Genomic DNA, 18,439 nt, shown 5'->3' with positions numbered 1-18,439 from the left:
TCAAGATACTTTATGGGCAAATATGCCTGCCACAGCACTCCGAGCGGCGTGCCACGAGCCACAAAGCCATGCCAGACATGCCAGCAGGTTGCTTGTTGTTCCCTTCCAGGCATGTCCCCCCTCTCTGGGTGGGTGTAAATTCTGTAGCAAAACATTCATTTATGATCTGGCGAAGGTTGCGCTTTTCGCTCGACCCTTTTCATTATGCTCCCTGGAGGCCTCTTCGGGGTCAGGTAGTCGTCTGTTGCCTTCGGGTTCGGCCATTTCTACAACATTTTTATGAACTTCTCAGCCTGAGGGCAATTATTAAATATTCAAGCTTTTTGCAGCTTTAAGATAAGCTTAGGTTGGGCTCCTCTTTGATGTTTTTTTTGCTGGCAGGGAGGGAGAACACACACAACCCCCGACAATCTGTTGGCATGCGGGAGACAGCAGCAAAGGCAAACAAACATTAATTGTAACTGTAAATGGTGTGAAATGAGTGAGTGAACTGAGCAACTGACTGAATGAGTGAACGAATGAATGGATGAATGGATGGATGCTTAGCAGCAGCTTGAATGAATGACAGTCAAGTCGAGTGGCGGCTCCGACTGCTCCAACTGGTGCTAGTGCTGGTGCTGCTGCTGCTGCTGCTTTTTGGTGCTTCTGCTCTCAGAGCACAGAGCAGTGAAAATTGCGTTAAGTGGATGTCATCGCAGCCCAGCGACAATTTTGATGAACTCAACAAGAACACTTGACAGCGTAGTGGCAGAGTGGTAGGGCAGGGAGCAGGGAAAGAGGCAGAGCGAGAGCTGAGGGACGGGCGGGCGGGCACTGCGAGTCCGAAAGTAAACGAAACGCTGTCGCAGGCCATGCAATAAACGAAATTATGACGCTAAATTGAACACAAAACGCCCAGAGAGTGAGAGGGAGGGAGATGCAGAGAGAGAGAGATCCAAAGAATAGTCCAGGGAAAGTGTAGTTGAACGGGGAGATGGAGATGTTTGATGGGGTTTGAGCATAGGCAGCCGGGGTAGGTAGGGTTTCATTTTCAAAAGCATCATCGCCATCCCACTTCCCTTCGACACTCCACTGCGCCTCCTCCTCCCCGTCCGACCGTCACATTTAACGCGCGAATGAACAGCAATCAGCCGAATGGGGGGGACTTGGACAGGGAATGGCCCTTGCTCTGGACCAGAAGCTGGGCAAATGGAACTGAACTTAGTCGATGGAACCCGCAAAACTGTAACTGGTTTTGTGTGGGGTTCAAAACCATCGTGCAGCAGGCAGGCAGGCAGGCAGCCGCTGCTGAACATAACAATAAAAGTCATGATAGACACGGAAATACGGAAATGCTATTTTTGGGGTTGTGCCTTCACACGGGAATGCGAATGGGAATGGGAATGGGCATCGGAATCGGAATCGGGAATGGTCCACGTCCGCTCTGCACTAAGCGGAAGGTGAAAATTAAGAAATTAGCGTGAACGTTGGGGGTGGGGAGTACACAGCAACGCATACACGTTGAGAGGATGAGCGGTAATCGCTGTCTCCCTCTCTCTTTACGAGTTTGGGAGACTGGGAGCTTGAAGCTGCTCGTAAATTGCCAGCCACAGCAGCCACCGCCGCTCACTTTAACTTAATTATATAATTTGTGAGACAGCAGCAGCAGCAGCAGCAGCAGCAGCAGCATTCACCACTGGGAAGGGAGACCAAAAAAAAGCAAAGAGAAGCTACACCCAGCAAACGTAAGGTTTCCAGCAACTAAAGTCCGGAGAAATACCCTCAGAAAATGTTTGTAAAAGGTTCTTAAAAGTTGTAATTTAGTGCAGGAATTTCCATTTTGAATTTGATTTACATTAATGGAAAGGCAAACAAATAATACTTACATAATCCATAAATTCCTGGTAAACATCTCAGGCAAAATAGGCAAACCTCCCTCTGTTATGACAGGGTATCAAGACAAGCGGCAGATTGCCTGGTTTCTGCGGTGCACTGAAAATTAAATGAGCCGAATGCATTTAAGCCCAAATCAGCGCAAGCCGTCGGCTTAGTGCTGGCAAACGACGACGAGGACAAACTCTCTGTCTTGAGTGAGTCAGCAGGCAGGCAGGCAGGCAGCAGGACCAGAGCCAGAGCCCAGGCTGACAGTCGGTTGTAGCTGGAAAAAAAAAAGTAAATAATCCTTTAACCACAAAGCAATTATGCAGCACAGCGGCAAAGGAGACAGGCCCAGACCGAGGGAACGAACGAACGGGCGAACCAACGACACAGACGACAACGCCAGCAACGGCAACGGCAAGCGGCAACGGCGACATCTTGTCAGCCAGTGAAAAATTACCAACCAATGACAGAGACAGAGACAGAGACAGAGAAGAGAGAGAGAGATAAAAGAAGATAGTGGCTGCCCACAGGTTGCTGTTGCTGCCAGGAAAAATTACTTAAATGTCCACCAAGCCAAAAAGTCTAGCAAAAAGCTGATGTGAAAATTTAAATGGCCCGACAGCTGCACATGGGCGCCATGTGCCCCACATGGCTGCGTTGCACTAAGCTGCAGTGGCACGCAGAAAGGGCCAACAAAATGTTGATAGTTGCCGAAACTGTTTACAATTAATTATACACACATTTTTGGACACAAAAGGCAAACCCCCTATAAAAATCACTGTTGAACATTGCAATGTTTTCACGAGGAGGTGACAGGGCAGAGGACACGACACAATGCTGCCATTACTTATCCAACCTTCTGTCACGGCATAGTACGTGCTTGCGGTTAGGCCGAGCAGCGTTCGGGGAATACTGTCCAGAGGGAGCGGAGGGCACTCTGCATTGACCAGCCCAAAACGGGTGATTTGATGCGTGTCTGCGTGTCCTTTTGCGGTCAGCCTAATGCAGGGGATTAGCCCATCATTTTCTAATCCTAAGAGACAGTTCAGAGGGTGATTTGGGATTTGTTTCCTGTTTTAAGCGGTGTAGTTTTCTGAGTATTTTGCATCATTTACAAGAGAGTTTTAATTGTATTATTTCCATTTCCCACGATATAAGATCAAACGCAGCTCAGGTTGCCATCCATTCTTGCAGCTTTGGGTGTAATTTAAGCGATTTTCTATGCCTTCGTAGCCAGATCAGAGCACAATTGATGGGCAACTGCTTATGGCCTTTGCCTTGAGCCCCCACACAGACCACAACATGTCCACACAGGCACACACACAAGCACGAAGAGACCCAGACAGACCCCACTCCTTGTCGTGGAGCTGCTCGAATGTCCAGCTGTGTGTCTGTTTACATAGCTGGCTCCGCTCTCTCGCTGTCCTGTCCGGCCACAGTCCAGACGGACGTTGCTTAATGTTCCTCGGTCTATCCTCCCCTGCCCTGTGCCTCAATTTGCGCCTAAGTTCTGACAGACAACAGACGGTAGACGGCACACAGAGACGACGGGTAGCAGAGTCGTCGGAGCAGACCTCGCCTGCGGCTTTGGTCAGGCGGCGAGCAGCCTTTGAGCGACCTTTTAACGGGGTCGCGGACTTACATTTGTTGCTTTCCAGTGGCCCGGGGGAGCCCGGGGCCCTGCCACAACTCAACTCATTCATAAAAACGCACGCAAAGTCAACTGTTGCAAGTCCAAGGTTGAAAGTCTGCCACTGCCACTGCCACTGGTTCATGGACTACAGTGCCCCTGCACCCTCCACCCTCCACCATCCACCTTCTGTGCTGTGCTCGAGCTTTTATGCAGTTAAGTGCTTAGTTGCGTGTAACTTTACACTGTTAAACAAACTCACTCGCTGCCTGACTGCCGCCGCCTCCCTGCAGTGCAGAGTCGTGTGTGTGTGAGTGGCAGGGAGGGGTCTGCCCCCACGGATGAGGTGTGACTCTGCCGTGTGTGTGTGTCTGTAAATAGAGAAGCGAACGGGTTTACACCCAAATGCAAGGACACTCATTAGAGTTGGTTAAGGCTAAGGCTAAGGCATTCCAGGGGGGAGTGAGTGGCAGTGGCAGTGTCAGTTAATTGTGACACGAACATTACTTGGCTAAATACCTAACTGAAATCAAATAAAAAGGAATTTGCCAGAGAGGGAGAGACAGTCTAGACTCCAGAGAGATGCCAGAAGAGCAGACTCCACGGTGTCTGTCTGTCTGTTTTCAAGCTGTTTTGTGCAACAAACTGTGGAAACTCCAGCCACAGCTACACCTACTACCGAGAGGCATAAGGGAAAGAGCTTGTGGCAGAGAGGGAGGGGCCTCGGTGGGGCAGTTAAGGGAATGCTGTGTAAACAAAGGCAGACATTGCGTGTGCCAAAAATTCCGGACATTTTTAGGAGTCAGAGCATGTGTAAGCTGGATTTTTACAAGCAGACACATACTTACACACACATGTGCCACATGCCACACACACACACACACACACACACACACCGAGCAAACCAAACAGTCGATTGCTGTCGCAGGGAGCAGGGTCCTGCTGCTGACTCCTTGTTTCCCTTCGCATTGCCATGTTTCCTGTCCAAGTGCTAAATTGAAATTCCAAAATTAAGTAATTTCTCCCAAGGGCAACTTCTGCTGGGGAATCTTTCTTACACACTCGCCCGGGCCACCCACCCTCAGCACATAAAAGCACAAAGACGCCTCCCAACAATGAGTTGCACTAATAGTTTGTAAGTTGCAGGGAGTGCCAGGGGGAGATGTGTGGCAAGAACATAAAAAAAGAGGGAGAAGAAAGAGCCCTAAACCGATGAAGAAGGAGCCACAGCAGCAGCAGCAACAGTAACCACATCAGCATCCAGAACAAGTTGTAAAAATTACAAGGAAACATATCCTGTACATATCCATTCCTCCCCCACACTTTCTGGTACTCTAAGAAACATTAAAACTGAAGCCAAGATTGGTTGTGGCAAAAGTGATTCGCATTATTTCATCGTAAACTGAAGTGCTGACATCAAAACGGAATACAAACTGAAAACATCTCATAACAAGGAGGAATTGTAATGGATTACGAGTAATGGCAGAGGGAAAACTACCAATGAAACTATCAGATATTGCTCTGAAAATTCCTATTTTGCTTACCTTAAAGCTTATAGAGGATTCCTTTCAGAAGATTTTGAGCTCAGTTGCCAATCGCTTTCGCTACGAACAATATCCAAAGTCTCAGAGTTCTTAAATTCATTGAATGCAACTTCTGTTTCTTTTTTTGGGGTTTGGGTTTCCACTTCCACTTCCAACTTCTGGCCCTTAATCAAAACTGAAATGGGGGTACGCAGCACTTTCTATGGCTTTGCCTCTGCACTGTGCCCCAAAATCGAAAGTTGCCCAAAATCCGTTACGCCCTCCCAGCCCCCCGCTGCCTGACAAACATTATCGCCATGTCTCTCTCCCTCTCTCTCACTCTCTGTCGCTTTCAGTTAACTTCAAGGAACTTCCACTACCACTTCAGCAATTTTTTCTTTCACTTTTTTCAATTTAAATGATGGAGCAGTAAAGAAGAGAAAAAAGGAGCCGAAGGAGCAGAAGGAGCGGAGTAGGAAATGACGCTTCACTCTTGTGAGCAAGGGGCGTGGGTTCCGGCTGCCAAACAACAAAAAAGAAAAGAGGAGCAAAAGGAACAGCAGAATGGGGGGAGGAAAACTTAAACACTTCTTGCATTTTTCTTATGGCACGACAACTATTTATTGCCTCGTCCTCGTCCCTGGCCTGGCCTGGCCCGGCCCCAGACGAAGCTGTCGAGGATGCCACATTGCAAATGTTGCCTGCTGCTTGCTTTTCTAGTGGCAGCAACAAAGTTGTTGGATTTAGCTTTGGCGGCAGCCCATGTACCAACTACCATTGCTGATGTTTGACTACGATGATGATGCTGCTGCTGCTGAGCTGATGATGATGATGAAAAATGCACATGTGTTGCTAACGGCCCCCGATTATTTTTATTGTTTATTTGCTTTGATTTTTGCCTCCTTTTGGCATGTTCCTTTTATATGTTTCTCTTTTTTTTGTTGGTTGGGTTTGCGCATTTGTGCGTAACGAATAAATTTAGCAAAATAAATAAGGACAATAATCCTTTTGAATGCATTGCAATTGAGCTTTTTACAGCCATTGAGCAGACCAGGCCACCACAAACACACTCACACACACACACACATGCGAGCGTGTACGTGTGGCACTTAACTCCACATTGTGCCGGACTTAGAAAAGCTGCTGCCTCTTGCATAGGATGCGATAGGATTTCATTTGTGGGCAGCAAACGTCCGGGCTCGGTACGGTCCGGCTGGGTCCGGCTCGGTCCGGCTGGGGCCATTGAAATTTCGCTTGATTTGCATTTCAATTCGAAATCAAATTTTTCAATTGCCAGCTGGGCACACACACTATCAATATGGGCATACTAAGTGGCTACACCACCCACTCAGACACAATCCCACACACACACACACACACACACACACACATGGGTGGCAGCATAATTCAATTTGCGTTGAAAAGTGCGAGAAAAATAGGAAGCAGAATCCATAGCATACTTTCTAGAACAGCATTTGGCAGAGTCCAAAGTCATTGGACTTTATCGCACACACACACACACACACACACACACACACGCACACTCTTACTCTGTGTCTGTCTCTCCCTCACGTAATTGACAAAAGCTGCGCGCACCAAATTGTTGAAATTTTAAATCAATTTACTTTATATTGAGTTACTCCCCAGCCAACCACCCCAAATAGCATTAACCTTTTTGGCTTCTACAATGTGTAGCATCGAAATCGATATGGAAGTAGGGTCTGGGCTGGTCAGTAGCTGGAGCCAATTGCAGTGTCAGCACACATGCCACCGCCTCTGCACCGCTCCTATTTGTGGAATTAAAAGCATCTTTCCATTTCCACTGCAATTGTGGCTGCTGCTGCTACACAGACTGCGCCGTCATCATACTCATTGCTAGCATCATCATCATCATCATCATCATCATCATGATGATCATCATCTTCATTTGGCCATTATTGGCTTCCAGAGGAGCGCACAAGACTTTCAATTAGTTTTATTAGGGTGTTCCAAACATTCCATTGACTTGAGCTGGGTGGGCTTTAGGGGGAGGCTGCGGAGCGGGGTGGCTGCGTTATTGTTGTTGTGGCTTGTCCACCCGTTGCCGTTGCCTCCCGTTTGATATTGGCCTTTTGACTTTAATGCTTTATTTTTTGTTCGGCTCAATTTTTGTGGTTGCGGCTTAGGCGGTGTTCCTGGTGGGGGGCGGCCAGCCATCGATGGTGCGATTGTTTTTGAGTTTTATGTGAGAGCTTCAGTTATTTTTGTTGTTCGCTTGTTTGGCGCTTGATTGCGCAACACCCACGCACAATCCATCAGCAGAAAAAAAGAGTAAAAGAATAAAATGTGAAATTGTAAAAATTCTGTGAACAAAAATCAACCACAACGAAAAAAATGGAACGATTTTTATTGTGCCATCAGTTGGGTTGGGGTTGGGGGGGCAGTATCATGTGCATATTTAATTTGTAAACTTATTTTTTAATTAAATTACCACATAATTTCGTGAGAGAGAAAAAGGAAAATTTTATAGTTTTGTGAAGCTGCTTGGAAAAGTTGCTGCTCCTCCTCCTCCACCCTCTCGCCCATTGGTCAACTTTTTGATACTTTTTAAACTGTATTTCGTTGTTGTTGTTTGCAGTTGCAACTTGCGAACAAAGTTCTCAAGCTCATTTCATTTCTCTAAAGAGCATTTCAGTTGGCGCTGTTCACGTTGCTTCCACAGGACTCCCAACCCAAAGCCCAGCCCCAGCCCCGCCATCAAACAAAAAGTATTCTTGTTTCTTAGCTATAATTTCCACTTTATGACTTTTGTATTGCTGTTGCCACACCTACACGCCGCACACGCCCCCCCTACACACTCTGATCACCCTGTTGATGGTCGGTCGGTGGCATGTGGGGCGCAGAGTTGAAGGCAACAAATGTTTTTGACACGACAAGTCTATGGGTCAAATGCCCTCGTACTTCTGCCCGACCCTTGTGGCGCTTCTTGCTTCTTTATTTGAGTTTTTTCTTTGTTTTCTTCTCTCTCTTTTTTTTGTCAGTTGTTGCCGCTGCCACTTGAGCTAGAAAAAAGTTTCGGAGTAAAAAAGTTTCGGTTGCCCGCGTCTTGCGAGGCACTTGGTTGCCACTGGCAGCCACTGGGGGTGTCGCCACTGGGCTGGTGGCACGGCTGGGTGAACTTCAAAACGAAGTTAGCACCAGTGGCAGAGCCAGGACAGGACTTGTCACCCGTCCGTGGCAACCGAGCCTGGCTGATTATTGAAAATGCGGCGACACATAATTCGAGTGGCATGGAAAAAAAGTTTTCCCTACCTCCTTCGCTTTCCTCCAACTTATTTTTCACTTTTCTTCTCATTTTGCTGTCGTTGCAGTTGAAAAGTGAACGGATTCGCCACGAACAGCACCCACTAAACAAGTTGCAATGTGAAGAGCCCTAAAAGGACAAACCAACGAACAGAAGTTGTCAACGAGCATCAGCAGCAGCAGCAGCAGCAGCAGCAGCAGCAGGGAGACAAGTCCAAGACGAAGGAGCACCAGCAGCAGCACCAGCAGCAGCAGCATCTGCTTCAACGATTGACAGGACAAAAACAAAAGGCAACCAAAACCAAACCCAACCCAGGGACTTGTGTGCAGCGGAGCACGCAGCAAAAGTTTTTCCCCGTCTATATTATTCGGTTTTCCCCGCTTTCCATGGCCGCTGCGTTGCATGCTGGGCAGGCAACAACGGGGCAGCAACATTAGAAGCGCAATGTTCTGGCCAAATACCGCAACGAAATAGAATCGAGAACGTGGATAGTGGATAGTGGATAGAGGATAGCACTCGACAGAAAAAAAGGAGCAAACGCCAGTGACTTGCCGCATATGTGTGTGTTTTGTGCTGGCTTTTTCTTTTTCCCTGTGTGATGCCACAAGGACACACTTCAAGTGACAGCAACAGCAACGTCAGCGGCAACAGACTCAAGTGCAGCAGCAGCAGCGGCAGCCCCACAAGGAGGCAAGTCTAGGGAGTGCTGAGGGAGGGGTCGAGAGACAGCTTTCCATCTTAAACGCAGCATGCGCAAGCACAAAGCGCCGCCCAGCGGCAGCCCAAGGACACAATCAGATCCAGCTGCAGCAGCATCCACAGTGGAAATTCAGGCAGAGCAGCAGCAGCAGCAGCAGCAGCAGTGCCTGCTCCTAGGACACAATCAAATGGCCAGCAATGGTCCCACACCAACAGCAGCAGCAGCAGCGAGCACAGCTAGTCGCCTGGCAGCCCCCACCGCGAGCTGTCAGGACAAGCCGGATCAGCAGCAGCAACAGCAACAGCTACAACAGCAACAGCAACAGCAGCAGTATCTGCAAGCATCTGCCAGCTGCAGCAAGGAGCGACCTCAACCCACAATAAAGCTCATGTCCATGCTGCAGATCGCCAGCTATGTGCTGTGCCTGTGCGCCTTCAGCTTCGCCCTGTACGCCAATGTGCGACAGACGCGAATGGAGCAGCGCCTGCAACGCCTCCAGCAGCTGGACGCGCGCATTGTCGAGCTGGAGCTGAGGCTGGAGCAGCAGCAGCTGCTCCACTGGCCCGCCGAACAGACGCCAATTCTGGACAACAGACAGAACGGCACCCAGCACATGACGTTGCATGTGCGCCGAGAGTTGCATCGCCTGCGACGCGATGTGTCGCACCTGCAACTGACGCGACGCCAGCAGCGACGGCAGGCCGCGGAGGCGGCAGCAGCAGCATCAGCAGCGGGCGAGGGTGGAGCAGCAGGAGGAGGAGGAGCAGGTGCAGGAGGTCACGGCGAGTGCCAGTGTCAAGCAGGTGAGTCTCCTAACTAAGCTTTTAAGCTGACTTCTAATGCCTTTTAAAGGTTAACCACGAAGACAGAGATTTTCAGTGCTGCGGTTAATTATGCATGGAAATTGTTACCCTGTGCAGAGGGGGGATATTGGTTTTTATTAGTGGTTTGTCAAGCAATTTGGAACTTCGTAGGGTGTATATATTTTCGAGAGTTATTGCGCAGCAAGAACAGTCTTAATTCGACTGTCCCTGTACAAGTTGCCCATAAGCGAACGGAACCATTTTTCAACATTTTCACCAATGGAGAGCAATAGCAGGCAAAGACTCTGAATAGTTTGTTCTGATATAAAAAATACATTTAATATTATTCGAATTTGGTTGGTAGTAATAAAAATAAGGAGCGATCTTCGTCATGCACACTCCATGTATTTGGTTTTTGCTTTCTGGGGAAATTCTCTTCCTTATTGTTCACTTGAGCCAAGGGAACTTTGATATACCGCTAATTATCGATTGGATCACAATATCATAAGGCTTATAATTCCCCTTCCCTTGCTGCATTTGCCTTGGGTATCGCAGCCTTTTGCCGGCCTGCTTTTTCTTGTCAAATTGGGACCAAAAATGTGTTGGCCATCAGGCGCCTACATTTGCGGTTGGGTCAGGCTGATGGTCAATGTGCAATTGGTCAGAAATGTCAGACACAGCCACACACTCATGTGCCACACACACACCCACACCCACACCACCATGCCCATAAGTCAACAAGTCGTTGTGGCATGTTTGTGTGTGTGTGTGTGTGTGTGTGTGGGGTCCAACGAAATTTAATTATTTGCGCTCGGCTAAATTTATGGCAGTTTAGAGATTTCATTAATTGGAAAAGTGTTTTCCCAGACCCAAAAGCGACCTCCCACACCACACCGCACCACACCACACACCCACGCAGAGCGGAGGGGTACAAATAAGAAAAAAGAACAAAGAGGACGAAGGAGGAGGTGTGGGAGTGGCCTTCTTGCCTTCTCTGTGTGTTTTTGGCATTCAGTTTTCCCCCAAATTTTTTTTGCCGAAGCTTTTTTTTTCCTTCAGCTGCTTGTCTCTGTCCGTCGCTCTCTCTCTCGTGACATTACCGAAACTTTGATTACTCGGGGATTAGCAGAGGGCTCCCATGCACATATTCACCCAACCAGAGGGGGTGTGAGTGTGGAGCACTGAGCCTGGCTTCCTTTTGGCAGCCAGTTTGCCTTGGTGGTTTGCATAAATTTTGCTTAAAATACTTTTTAAAAACTTTTTGCGACACCCACGATGCAGGCGCAGAGATACAGTGAGAGAGAGAGAGAGAGAGCGAGAGAGAGACAACCATGTGGCATATACATACGGCCCCCCCCGTTGTGCTATGCTTGTGGGAGTTGGGTCCTTGTTGTGCTGCTGGCCTTGTCCTGGCAGCACAGCCTGGTCGTATTAACGCAATTTGTCTTGACATTCGCACAATTAACTCACCCGCTAAGCTGCCGGGCAAACTTTGCCTGCTAATCCCGATGAAACTGGAGCCCGGGCATCGCTCCTCATGATGCATCGAATTATATTCCCAGCCAGAGCGGAGCAGAGTCTAAGTAGGAGTCGTGGCATATGAAGCATACGCACAGCATTGGCCCAAGTAAACGCTCAGCGCAATTATTTAACAACTTTGCCAATTCCAGGCAGTCAGCCAGCCAGTCAGCCAAAGTCTGCCCCGTGCCCCCGTCTCACAGGATACTCGAGACAAGATAGGACACAAAGTTTTATAATCGATGCGCAGCCAGGTCGAAAGTTTCTGGGCAGGGCAGGGGGCGGTCCAAGTTTCTTTTCAAAGTCACTGCATATAAATAAATTTCTCTCGGCTGCCCCCCCGGCTGCCCGCAGAACGACTGCCCGGGAGAGTCTTGATAAGAGCGTGCCAGGCGCCAGGACACACAGCCTTTTCACAACTTTAAGCCACGCACAATAAATCAAAGCCCGTGTGCGGGTGAGGGGATGGATTGGCAGAGGATTGGCAGAAGATGTCGCTTGCTTATCGGAGCCCTAGACGACAGGGAGGACGACGATGCGGCAAAGCAAAGTCATCATCGGTTAAGCCAAGTTTTGCTGCATATGCAGGTCCTGCTGCTCCTTCAGCTCCTTCTTCCTTTGATTGCCTGCAAAGTTCATGTCAAGGACATTGCAGTGACAGTCGAAAGGATGCTGCTTGAGGGACTTGTACCACTGCCGCATTCCGATTAAGTCCGATTAGTTCTTTGGGTTTTATCGACATTTTCCTCTCCTTTCTGTACTTTCTGCAGTTGGGCATAAAATTGATAAAATTAGTGCGACAGCAGGCAAGTGGCATGCCACCACAGTGGGAGATACTCAGAGGAATTTCAAAGTGCAAATATATGCAATTTAATGGACACATCCCCAAGTGAGCCGCAAACAAAAACTCATTAAAAATGGAGGATGAAAAGTGGGAAATTCCATTTTTTATGTGTTATTATTTTGGAATGTTTAACGACTGAAAGTTGTGCTGCATCCCATGGTGGTACGTGGCCACATCCCTGTCCCTGTGCTATCCCTGGCTTTGGCCTGTCAAACTGCAAATGACATTTGGCCACTTCTCATCTTCTCGCATCCTCATCTCTCATCTGGTGGCTGCTGCATACACAAAGAGCAGAGTGGAGGTGAGTGTGTGGTGTTGAGGGTTGAAGCACGAAGAGTTTTAGGTAGCACCCAGGAGTACCGCCCCAGCCCCTCCCCCCTGTTCGAGTTTAGTCTGTCTAAAGCTGACCATACGCTGGTGATGCTGCTGCTGCTGCTGCTGCTGATGCCACTCTCGTTGTGTCCAGCTGGAAACCCTCAATTTATCATAGCCAAGCGCAAAATCCACTTTAGAACCCCACCAGCAGCAGCAGCAGCAGCAGCAGCAGCAGCAGCGAGAGCATCGTTGACTGCGTGTGACATTTTGCAAAGCCAAAATATGTAGAACAAGCCACAGAGACACATCGAGCGAGGACACTCGCATATGCCACTCAGTCACAACAACAACAGGAACAGCAGGAACAGCACTGACAGCAGTTGGAGCAAATGTCATATGAACTATGGAAATTCCCAATTAGGTTTTAATGCGTACAAGTGCTCTCTTTATTCACTGCAATTTCTCATGGGCTAAAGCCAGACGCAGACAGAGGCAGACTCGGAGGCAGAGTCTGACGATGAGCTCCTGCTGCAGCTGCGGACTGGAATTCAGCTCACGATTTGGGAGTAACGCAGAAGCAGCCCCTGTGGACTGTCTTTATGTATACTTTTGGCAGTCATAAATTTCAATCACGTTGCCAGGGGATAACGATAACACCGACTGGATATACTGCCTGCCTTATATGTATATCAGGTCTGTACGAACGATTCGGAACATCTCTTTGGACATATGCTGTCTCTGCTGGCAGCCACAACATCCCTCAACTCAATGACTCCTTTTTTGTGTGTGGTTGTGGTAGGGCGTGTCAAAGCAGCAATCACATAACCCCCAACCCCAACCCAAATTCCGCCTGTTCCTGTTCCTTGAAGCGTACCCACAGTGGCTTGTGTGCGTGTGGTTTTTGGAGCCCATACCGGACTCAGAATCAGAATCAGAACCAGACCACACCTCCGTTGCCATTCCACTCCGCTTCGCTCGACTCGGCTTGACTTGGACCAGTGCGAGTACGTGGAATCCCCAGTATCGATTGTCGCTCTCTACACATCAACTGATTTCCTTTTCGATTTCAATTTGCCAGGCCCAGGCTGCCGCTCTGCCTCTGCCACTCCTCTCTCAGCCTCTGTCTTTGCTTGTTGTTTTCTTTTTTTTGGTGATTTTTGTTTATGCCCCTTCATCGAGGCAGTCAGTCGTTAGTTTTGTTTGCCTTGTTTTTGGCCAGTTGTGTTTGTTTGCTCATTCGTTTCGCCTCGTTCCTGCCTGTGTGTGTGGTGTGTGTGTGTGTGTGTGTGTTTGCCGGCCTACAATTTGTGAGTTTGCGTGACTTTTGGCTTACCTGAGCGGAGGATGCCCACCACGCCTTGATTGCCATTTAAATGCTGCGCTAATAGCCCAATAAAACATTACAGTTTGTTGCACTAAAGATATCCGACAAACAACAGCAGCAGCAGCCACATAAAAGCCAACACCAAACAACAAAAACAACAGCAACATTTATTAATTAGTGAAAAAATTAATGCCCAACTGTCAACATTATTCGTGGGCCCCCCATCCTCTCCCCCTCGGACCAGGGGCGCTGCGAGAAAGCGCAAAAGGGATCGGTATTGGGGTATGGTTTCTCGCACCCACACACGACGACGACGACGACGTCGACGCCGCCACATTTGTTGACAAATTTATTTGTCGTGTGCCATGCGGACAGCCGGCTTTTGGCTGCCACATGTTGTGGTACCCAGTAATTGTTATGCCCAGAAGGTTATGCCCGAATAAAAATTCTTTTATAAAATTATGGATGGTTACAAAGAGGAACAAAATAATCACCTGTAGCTCTACAAACTCCACTAATTACAGGGCATCCGCTAGTCGAATTACTCCACCGCATAACTGCCTCTTGTTTCATTTTATTTGTGGCCCAGGCATCCCCAGCCAGCCAGCCAGCAGCTTCATCTCATCGATGTTGCTTGTTGCCGAGCATCGAAATTCCTCAGTGGAGAAAAAATGCTATTAAAAATGCTATCACAAGAGCCCCAGCGCCCCAGAGTCAGAGCCATGGGCAGAGCGGCAAGGGCAGGGCAGGGGCAGGGCAGCAGCAAACTAAAAGAGAAAATAAAATAAATTCATTGGCAAAACCACAGAAAAGAAGAGCCGAAATGAATTACCCGGCAAGAAGAATTTCATAAATTTCATCTGATTGCGTTCCAGTGTGTGTGTGCCTGTGTGTGTGTGTGTTGGGTGTGTGCTGACATTTATTTTTGGCACGTAATGCTATATTTTTGTTCCATAGTCCAGAGATCCTTTTAATGAGCCAAAAATGTAATTTGGTGCTGGAAATGGAATATCCGCCGCTTGCCCCGTTTGCCTGTTAGCCTGTTAGTTCATTTAAATTCAAAAGAGCTCAAAAGTAATGCCTGTTGGAGACACAAAAACTGTGTGTAAAATTATGCAGTACAATTTTTAATGTGGGGATAATCCCCCAATAAGCTATTCCACATTTCCATTCGCATTCATTGTAGAAATAAATTCGTTTGATTTAAGTCTTTCCATAATAATGCTGATGTTCCGCGTGTTCCACATTTGTCGGATGAAATTAAAAGTTTTAAATACGAATTAATTTATGGGAAAAGAGCTGCTTCCTTCCTCACTCAAATTGCTGATAAACTAATTAACGATGCGATAAATTAATTAATGAAAATGTTGCTATGGCTGTGCGGGGGCGGAATGTCTCTATTAAAATAATTTCGTGGATTCTTTCAATTTTCAGGCAGTTGTGCTTAATTTTTAAACCAATTGTGTCAAGCAGCCACACTGTCATTTCTCTTTGGCCATTACGTTTTTGTTGCCAATTAGCTAAGAAAACTTTTGGGTTGGGGGATAAATGGAGATGGAGACATCCTGCTGTCTCGCTGATCATCAATCAACTGGAATCCCAACACCCTGGCTCTGTCTTCGTCTTTGTGTGAGCTCAATCAAGCATTCGAAATGCTTAAGGCACAGGTACAGAGGGAGCTCCAAAAAATGATACAAACATACGCACGAGAGTGTATATTTGTGGGTCTGTGTGCCTCTGCAGCTGTGACCGGCTCTGGCAAGTGCCTTTGGTCTGCTCTGGATTCGGTTTGGTTTGCAGCAGCAGCAGCAGCAGCAACGCTTTGGTCTGGTTTATTAGCCACATATGCTGGGATTTTCTTTCCCGTTTTGGGTGGAACTCATTCCGGGAACTGCTGCTGCTGCTGCGTAAATATTTCAGCGGCAAACTGAAATTTATTCGACTTTTGGCTTGCACACACAGGGAGAGGCGCTTGACAGGCGCGCGACGACGACGACGACGACGATGGCGATACAGTTCCAATTGCCAACGGAGCAATGGGTTTGGTTTTGGGGGGAACGTAGACAGATTTCATTTTTATACATTTACGTGATTTTCAACGACAATTCAGCGACACAGCGCGAGCGTACAGCGACGCACATGCTCCAATTTCATGGCAAACTCTCACGTACGCAGGCAGGCAGGCAGGCAGCAGCGTCCAATGGCAGAAACTCCACGCCGCACTCGACTCCATTCGATGGGAGCTGTGGGGTGGGGACAGGGATTGGGTTTGGTACTGCGACTGCTTTATGATTTATTGCCTTGACACTGCCTGCGTGATGCTGCCTGCCCCTTGCTCCATGCCTGTCGTTCTCTCTCCTGTTCTGCTCTGCTCTGTTCTGTTATAGCCTGTCCTCTGGCCGTTTATTTAAGCCATCTCTTTGTTTGTTTGACTGACTATCCGCAGCCATAGGGAGACACAACTATTCGTCGTCAGGATTTGTTGGGACATTCTCTGGCACGGCATGACATGTCTCCCCTCCACATTTAGCGATAAATACAAGTTTTATGATGGATAATAAATGGCTTTATTCGCGTTGACAAATAGTCTGCTTTCATTTGTTTTTCCTCACTGCGTTTTCTTTCCTGCTTTGGCATTGGCATTGTCTTTGTTTTGTTTTGTCTTTCCTTTTCCTTTCTGTCTTGATGCCTCACGTTGATGAAGCTTCCAGTCCCCAGCTTCCGGCTCCCGGAGGCAGAGGTGGGCCCGATAAAGATGATATATGGACGGACGGGGCTGGCTGCCTGGCCAAGTGGGTGGATTATGTTTTCAGTCTGGGATTAGCAATTACGCTTATAAATAGAATTTCCCTCAATTTATCATGCATTTTTTTTGGCTTTCTTGGTCGGAAATCGACTGAAAATAAACGTTAAACGTTCACGTTTATTGCATCATTCCGGGAATTTGAATATGCCACCCAAAATAATGATAGACAATAATTTTTGGCAGTGCTTGCTGGCTGGTGGCTGCTGGCTGGTGGCTGCCACACCCAGTGCGGATGGATGCGTGTGTCCCAGTGGATTTAATGGCCAAATCATTTTGTAGCCTTTTATGCCGAAACTCATTAACATTTTTCCCAGACGACAGACGACACAGCCACACAGCCACACAGCAAAAACAAAGTTATTCATTTTCAATTTTCGACTATTTATGCAAATGAAGTGCGAGTATGAAGCCATGATGTGTACCAAAATATGCATAAAATCTGAAAATGTCATCATTGTTATTTTATGCCCGATGAAGCGAAAAATATCACTCATACGCCCCATGGCGAGGGTCCCAAGAACGCCTCATTAGGCTGAAGTCCCCCATCACCCAGCCAAAAGCCATGGCCATGGCTTGATTCAGTTTCAACTTCGGTCTCGGCTGGTTTATCTCCCCTTTTCTGGCGGGCGATTTTGTGTTTTTAATGTTTCAATCAAATGAAAAATGAAAATGAAAATCAAAACCCCCATCAATGTCAATCGCTTCGTTCGTTTTGCCTCTGCCTCTGCCTCTGCTGTGGCTCCTCAACTCATTTGAAGTGTTTTACAATCTGGTAACACAATCTGCTTGTAATGACTGTGTCCCCCCCACAGCAACCGAAAGCCAAAATCAATCTTGACCGCTTCTCAGTCACCCATATCCATTTCATGCACTGGGAATCCCTTCTCTTCTCCCTCTCTATCTCTGACTCTCTTTTGGGCTTCCTTCACGATTCGCCTGCTTAGAAATTAATTGATTAGAGCGACTGGACAGCGTCGACATTCTTACAAATCACAATCGATCATTGTCGAAATAACAAACCATAAAAAACACACACAAAAAATAAATATATATTAATCGTCAAAGAAAAGAAAACGAAATACGCTCCTCCTCTTCCCCCTTCCTTGGCTTCATGCTCGATTGCTTGTTGGTTATAATTAAATTTTCCTTCGTTTTTTACGTTTTTACATCTTTTTCCCAAGAAAACTCAATAAAATTTTGTGTGTTAAAAGCATTTGGCTGAGCGGAGCATCGCATCGCATCGATGCCACTCTCTGGAGAGTAGTTGGACGGAAGGAGTAGGGTGAACAAGTCAATAACCATTTCAATGCTACTGTGCGTGATGCGAGAGGCATGAGTAATTGACTATCAGCCAGGGAGAGTGGCAAAGAATGAGCAGCGCAGGGGAATGCCGAGGGAATAGGGCGACAGTTGAGTCGGAGTACGGGGCAAGTAAGGATCTCTCTGGCACTGCAGTGGACATGGCAAACTGGTTTCTTGCAGTTGAGGTTGATAAATTATGGTCACATGAGAGCGCTATTAATAGTGTCTGGGGCTCCGAGGGTTTTTGCATATGCTGGGAACATAATTCCCTCAAAAGATGGAATTTTCCCTCTTTTTTTGTTTTGTTTTTTTATCTAAAGATTTCACGGTTGCTCCGCATTTCAATTGAAATTCAATCTGGCTTATCTCTCGAACTGTCTTGATCTTAAGTTGAGGCTGAGGCCCGTATCTGATTTCTTGAAGAGAACACAAGGGAAAAGGGAAAATGAGTAGAAAAAAAATGAAACCAAATCCAATCGATGGGAAACTCAATTATTGGTAGCAGCTCTTCCGCCTGTGTGAATCACTTCA

At 47.5% G+C, this 18,439-nt stretch overlaps 1 protein-coding gene across 22 annotated transcripts in view; it reads left to right on the top strand.

Moving 5' to 3' along the window:
• Positions 1-8,583: 8,583 nt before the first annotated feature.
• Positions 8,584-18,439, top strand: part of LOC117898578 (collagen alpha chain CG42342) — a 57,526-nt gene continuing 47,670 nt past the window's right edge. For 13 of the 22 annotated variants that reach the window (XM_034808111.1, XM_034808110.1, XM_034808115.1 and 10 more), the window contains exon 1: positions 8,587-9,799. In XM_034808111.1, the coding sequence (XP_034664002.1) occupies positions 9,046-9,799 (754 nt within the window). In that variant the 5' untranslated portion in view covers positions 8,587-9,045. Of the gene's footprint in view, positions 9,800-18,439 lie in introns of all 22 variants that reach the window. The other 9 variants (XM_034808114.1, XM_034808112.1, XM_034808116.1 and 6 more) reach the window with 3 other exon arrangements.

Source organism: Drosophila subobscura, chromosome O (genome assembly GCF_008121235.1).
Source record: "Drosophila subobscura isolate 14011-0131.10 chromosome O, UCBerk_Dsub_1.0, whole genome shotgun sequence".
NCBI classification, from domain to species: Eukaryota; Metazoa; Arthropoda; class Insecta; order Diptera; family Drosophilidae; genus Drosophila; species Drosophila subobscura.
This window is presented reverse-complemented; position numbering and strand designations above follow the sequence as displayed.